This window comes from Papaver somniferum, chromosome 3, assembly GCF_003573695.1.
Source record: "Papaver somniferum cultivar HN1 chromosome 3, ASM357369v1, whole genome shotgun sequence".
In the NCBI taxonomy this organism is placed as follows: Eukaryota; Viridiplantae; Streptophyta; class Magnoliopsida; order Ranunculales; family Papaveraceae; genus Papaver; species Papaver somniferum.
The window spans coordinates 181631176-181637175 of NC_039360.1; the positions used below are offsets into that span (position 1 = coordinate 181631176).

The 6000-nt window shown below is 35.1% G+C and overlaps 1 protein-coding gene across 1 annotated transcript; it reads right to left on the reverse strand.

Moving 5' to 3' along the window:
* Nucleotides 1-3609: 3609 nt before the first annotated feature.
* Nucleotides 3610-3960, reverse strand: LOC113360404 (uncharacterized mitochondrial protein AtMg00310-like). Its single transcript, XM_026603913.1, has one exon. It carries the CDS (start codon nucleotides 3958-3960, stop codon nucleotides 3610-3612), a length of 351 nt encoding a protein of 116 aa, XP_026459698.1.
* Nucleotides 3961-6000: the final 2040 nt, after the last annotated feature.

A 6000-nucleotide genomic window follows, 5' to 3' on the forward strand; every position in this document is an offset into this window, starting at 1 on the left:
GCGTACTCAATATGTAATCTCTTCAATGATTCAACCCTAAAATCGTCAAGCCATTTCAGGTGGTGAGTTATCTTTCGCTACACTCCTTTTTTTTCTCTGTTAAACATGATGTTGCAAACACGTTTTTTTTTATATGTTCATCTTTTTGCATTACTTGATTTTGCAAAGTCTTCCTTGGTCCGATTACTTTTCAAAACTTGAACATCCAGTTATAGCTCAAAATCTGAACTTCCAACTTTGATTCTGTCCATGTTATTAATCATGCTATTTAAACTGGAAATGTGTGTGTAAATGCGCCCCTATTGTGATTACTGTTTTAAAGTTTCTATCTTTGATTAGGACAAATTTAATTTCATTATTGTAGTTTGTTGAGAATATTAGTCTCACATGGTATCCGAACAGGCAATTTATGACGAGTCATTTGACAACACCTTTACTCCGCATCACCAGATTTAATGTCCATATGTTAGATCCAAGGAGACTACACGTGAAGGGCGTGCTGAAATTATTAGTCCCAAATTGTATGGGTTATATCTAAAATCTTCCTGGGCAATCCTGATCTTATCTTCCGAATGAATAGACTCCCGAAGTTGTAGTCCTTTTTAACGTATTATTACAAAGAAATAAAATGTTTACACTTAATATTTAGTTGTAGTCCTTTTTAATGTATTGTTACAAAGAAATAAAACATTTACACTTAATACTAAAAGGAAAGGTTGAGCCGGGGCCGTAAGGCCCCGGTGATACCTAGTAAGATTAATAAAATATTTATTATGAGAAATTAATGATATAATAATGATGTAAACAACCATAGTCATTGATTTAGCTTCTCCCTCAACAAATCTTGGCCGCTCTTTATCTTGCCTAACTTGTCCATGCTCTGGTTGACCAAAACTAGTGATTCCAACATTTTGAGTCGCGTGTACGAATCTAAAAATTATGGCCAATACCATTGAAAAACAGCCCGCACCTCTATCTGAATTCATCCAGTCTGATTGGAGCTTACTTCCAGACCCATCCAATTATGCAACTACAATAATTAAATACAAACTTTCATATTTCGGGGTTGAACTCCTGGTTTCCATCTTACTAGAGTTGATGGGAATTCGTCCAGTCCCACAAGTCCCCAGATCCATCGCGTTACACAATTACAATAATAAATACAAATTTCTACGAACTCCCGACTTCCTCCTTACTGAAATGAAATATAAGGGTGTAAGGCTAAGCATTGTGGTGCACAATTTTCCTTCCCTATCCCCTAAATGTAGGGAAATTTCTCAAAATCCATCTACTATGATATCCCATATCCCTTCTAAGTAGGGGGTATACCTTCCCTACATTTAAAACTGGATCAGATCTGATCACAAAAACTCAGTTTCTGTGTAAAATTCTGCTTTACGCAAACTGAATATCCGTTTGGCAGTTGAAATGGATACTCAGCTCCCGTAGCTTTTTGCACTTGTATCCGTTTTTGGTTTTCCAAGTTTCGCACTAAAACTTTTCCTTTTCACTTTTTTTTTTTACTGAACTCTTTTTTTTACCTATTATATCTCCTTTTTTTTACTCTAAATTATCTTTTTTACTTATACAAATATCCCAACGGGAAAAAAAATGAAAAACGGATACTCAGTTTCCATTTGATACTATTTACACGGAAACTTAGTTTCCGTACAGTGTAGGAAGGGATACAAATAGACCATAGTGAGGTTGCCTTGTGACCCATATCCCTTCTCTACAAATAAGAGATAGGAAAAGAGAACCGGTGTGTCATGGTGCTTGGCCTAAGATACATTTCCTAATTGATCCCTTTGAATTAGTATTCTCTCTGTCCCACTATTAGTTGACCTATCTCATAAAACAAGAGATATTTCTAAGATTATCCTTTTGATTGATTATCGGTAGTATAAGAAATATGTATAATTTCATATCCATGTTTATATTCGTTATGTAGGTGTTTTAAAATGCTTTTCAATGATACAAAGATTACGAAAATCCATGATATAGTTTGAGAGATAAATCAATTCTAAATTTGACAAATTATTATCCATAAGGGTATAATTGTAAAAAATACTTAACAAATACTCCCTTTCATTCCTTGCCTTAAGAATTGTGCAAACTTGAACTAGGTCATCTAATAGTGGGACGGAGGTAGTATTATTATTTTTTTTTTTATAACAAGGATTTTATTGATTAATCATTATCAGAGTCAGTGAACCTGACTAACAATGTATCTATCTGCAAAGAATTGCAGATAAATTCTTCAAAGACTGACTTGTCATTTCTGATAGACTTTGCAATGGAGTCTGCTAAAACATTGGCAGTTCTCCTAACACAACTAACTTTAGCAAATTTAAAAGATCCTAAAAGAGTTTTAATATCTCTCAAAAGTTTTCTATTCTCCCATCTCACTGAGTAAGAATTATTATTGATAGCATTGACCACCACTTCAGCATCAACAATAATATGTATACTGTCTAACTCCATAGCACGAACCCATTGAAGACCTTCCAGAATTGCCATGCATTCTCCCATTTCAGCATCAACTACTCCAGCTGCATAGGTTCCTTTAATACCTGTGCATTCTCCTGCTAGATTGAACAAGACAACACCGATACCACAATCATTAGTATCACAATCAAATGATGCATCTTTAAAAACTTGAAAAGCATCCAAATGTTCAGAGTGATTATTAAGCATATGATTATTAGTTATCCTGTCATGAGATGCAACACAAGTATCTGAAGATGTAGGACCAGATAAGCTAGTATGCAGAGAATTACTGAAGCTACTGAGTTGATATTGTATCCTATTAGCTCTATTAACAGGGTTTAAAGATTTATCCTGAAAGACGCAGTCGCATCTTTCTTTCCAAATTGTCCAGCAACCAACCATTAGTAATTCACGCCATCTCTGTATATCTTCAATTCCAGTGTTTTTCACATCTTGAAACCAAGAGATTATCCAGTCTTGAACTGTCTGACAGTTAGCTGAGATCTGATCAATGTTGATATTGAGTATTCTCCAAACTTCCTTTGCATGATGACAATTAATCAGAAGATGATATAACGTCTCTTCATCATGTTTACAGATCTCACAGTGTGTCTCTATGCTGTGCATTTCTTGAGCTAATCGCATCCTTGTAGGAACTATTCCTTTTAAACTTTTCCAGATGAAAAGCTTGACACGATGTGGGAGCTTCATCTTCCAGAGTGATTTCCAGACTGCAATAAGAACCACATTTAATTCTATCTGCTGCTGTACATTGACTTCCATAAGTTTATTGTAGGCTGTCTTGACAGAGAAATTACCATCTCTAGCAGGTAACCATTTTATACAATCATCTTCCTGAATTGACAATTGCATATTCTTAATTTTCTCCACAATTTCTGGTATGAATAACATGTTGAGAAGAGAAGTATTCCAAGAATTGGTATCAGTTAAGATCAACTCACTAACAAAAACATATTGGAGATGTGAAGGATGGAGAGGTTCTACTTTGATATCTAGACCAATTATCCATCTATCTACCCAGATTTTAGTACCTTTTCCATTGTTAACTTCCATGAAGTAATTATCTTGAAGAATTGACAAACCCAACTCAATGCCCTTTCAAGTCCATGATGAATTCTTTCTCTCCTCAATAAGGTGTAAGAAATCTTCCTTTTTAAAGTATTTAGCTTTTAAGATTCTAGTCAGTAGATGATCACTCTGTTGACAGATTCTCCAAGCTAATTTTGCAAGTAGAGCATGATTAAGTTTTTCCAAGTCTCTAAAAGCTAGACCGCCTAAATCTTTAGAGATGCACATATTACTCCATGCAATTAAATTCAATCCTTTATTACTTTTAAATCCCCACCATAACTTCCTTTGCAGTGAATCAAGCTGTCTAAGTAATTTTTTAGGCATCTTGAAGGTGCTCATTTGATACATAGGAACTGCATTAAGAACAACTTTCACCATAGTTGTTCTACCTCCTTGATAAAGATTAATACCTTGCCAGTGACCAAGTCTTCTTTCAAAAGCTAGCTTGATTTCTTCAAAGGATTTTACTTTAGATTTACCTATGAGTAATGGTCATCCCAAGTATTTCTCACTTTCCTTCATAAAAATAACTCCCAATATGCTGCTGAGAGTAGTACACACAGATGGATCAAGATTGTTACCATAGTGCACTGAAGATTTGTCAAGATTGGTGACCTGACCATATTGTGAACTAAAATCCTCTAAAATTTTGAGGAGATTATTCACATTGGTTAAATTTGCTTGAGTGAAAATGAGACAACCATCTGCAAAAAGAAAGTGATTAATAAGTGGAGCTCCCCTTGCTATTGTGATACCTTTAACTTCCTTTGTGTCATGAGATTCCAATAAAGTCCTAGAAAACCATTTCATGGCAATAATGAAGAGGTAAGGAGATAATGGATCTCCTTGCCTTATGCCTCTTGAGGGTGAGAATTCATCACAATGAGAGCCATTGAGAAGGACAGATAGATTTGTAGTGCTGATACATTGGTGAATAAGTTGACACCAATCCTCATTGAAACCAAAACTTTGTAGAACTTTGATAAGAAAATACCACTCTAGCATGTCAAAGGACTTTGACATATCTAGCTTGAGTGCTAACCAACCCCCTTCACCTTGTTTTCTTCTCTTAGAATGTATAAGTTCATGAGTTATGATAGTATTATCATTAATCATCCTCCCTGAAACATATGCTGCTTGATAGGGTGAAATAATTTTTTCCATGAAAGGTTTCATTCTAGAAACAAGAATTTTAGAGATGATTTTGTAAGAAGTGTTGCATAGGCCAATGGGTCTAAAATCAGTTGGGGAGGAAGGTTTATTCTTCTTAGGGATTAAAGAGATGTAGGTATTGTTGATCTCCTTAGGAAAAAACTTTGAAGAGAAGAAATTCTTAACCATGTCACAAACATCATTACCTACAGTGTTCCACTGAGACTTGTAAAAACCAGCCTGAAAACCCTCTGGACCTGGAGCAGACCAATTCTCCATGCTTTTTGAAGTTCTGAAAATTTCCTCATTGGTTGGTGGAAGAAGAAGCAATTTTTTTATCTTCATCTGTGATAATTGTTGGAATTTTTAAGTAATGTTGTTCTTCAATATGAGGACTGCCAGAAGTGATGATATTCTTGAAATGCTCAGTAAGAAGTAAAGAAATATCCTCTCTAGTGTGTAACCAGTTCCCTGAAGCATCTTTTAGAGAATCAATATTATTTCTAGATCTCTTCCTTTTGGTTAAAGTATGAAAATATTTAGTTTTGTAATCCATCTCTTTAACAAAATTATCTCTAGATTTTTGCTTAATGAAGTCATGCTGAATAGTGTGCCACTTATCTATCTCCTTGCTAAGCTCACCAGCCTTTGGAGTATTTTCTAGAGAATAAGGAAGAGCTTGGATACCGGCCAAATGTTCTTGAAGAGTATCCACCTTCTGATTTATATCTCCAAAGTAATCTTTGTTCCATTTAGAAAGAGCTCTTCTTGTGAATTGAAGTTTTTTGACCAATTTAAACCCTGGTGACCCTTGAACTGTCTTTTCCCAAGCTTTAGCTATCTCCATTGCACAAGTTCTGTCATGTAGCCAAGAAAGAAAAAACCTGAAAGGCTTCCAGAGTTTAGGCTGAGAATAATCTGTGACTAACAATATTGGGCAATGATCACTTCCAAGTTGATTAAGATGTAATAATTTGGAGTCATTGAACACATTATTCCATTCAGCATTAACTAAAGCCATATCTATTATAGATCTTTTTTTTCCCCAGAATTGTTGTTAGACCATGTATGACCTTTACCAAGAAAACCCAAATCCTCTAGACCAACTTCTTGAAGAATAAAATGCACTAGACCATCACTTGAGGAGGAACCAGAATTAGAACCATCAGGGAGGTGGATGTTGAGGTCACCCATTAAAACCCATGGTTGAGAAATATTCAGACCAATATCTTTAATAAATTCCCACTGAGTTTTTTTCCTGGCATA

Bases quoted from the DNA above. Each gene is read 5' to 3' on its own strand.
- LOC113360404 (XM_026603913.1), bottom strand. From the start codon at position 3,960: ATGGTGAAAGTTGTTCTTAATGCAGTTCCTATGTATCAAATGAGCACC.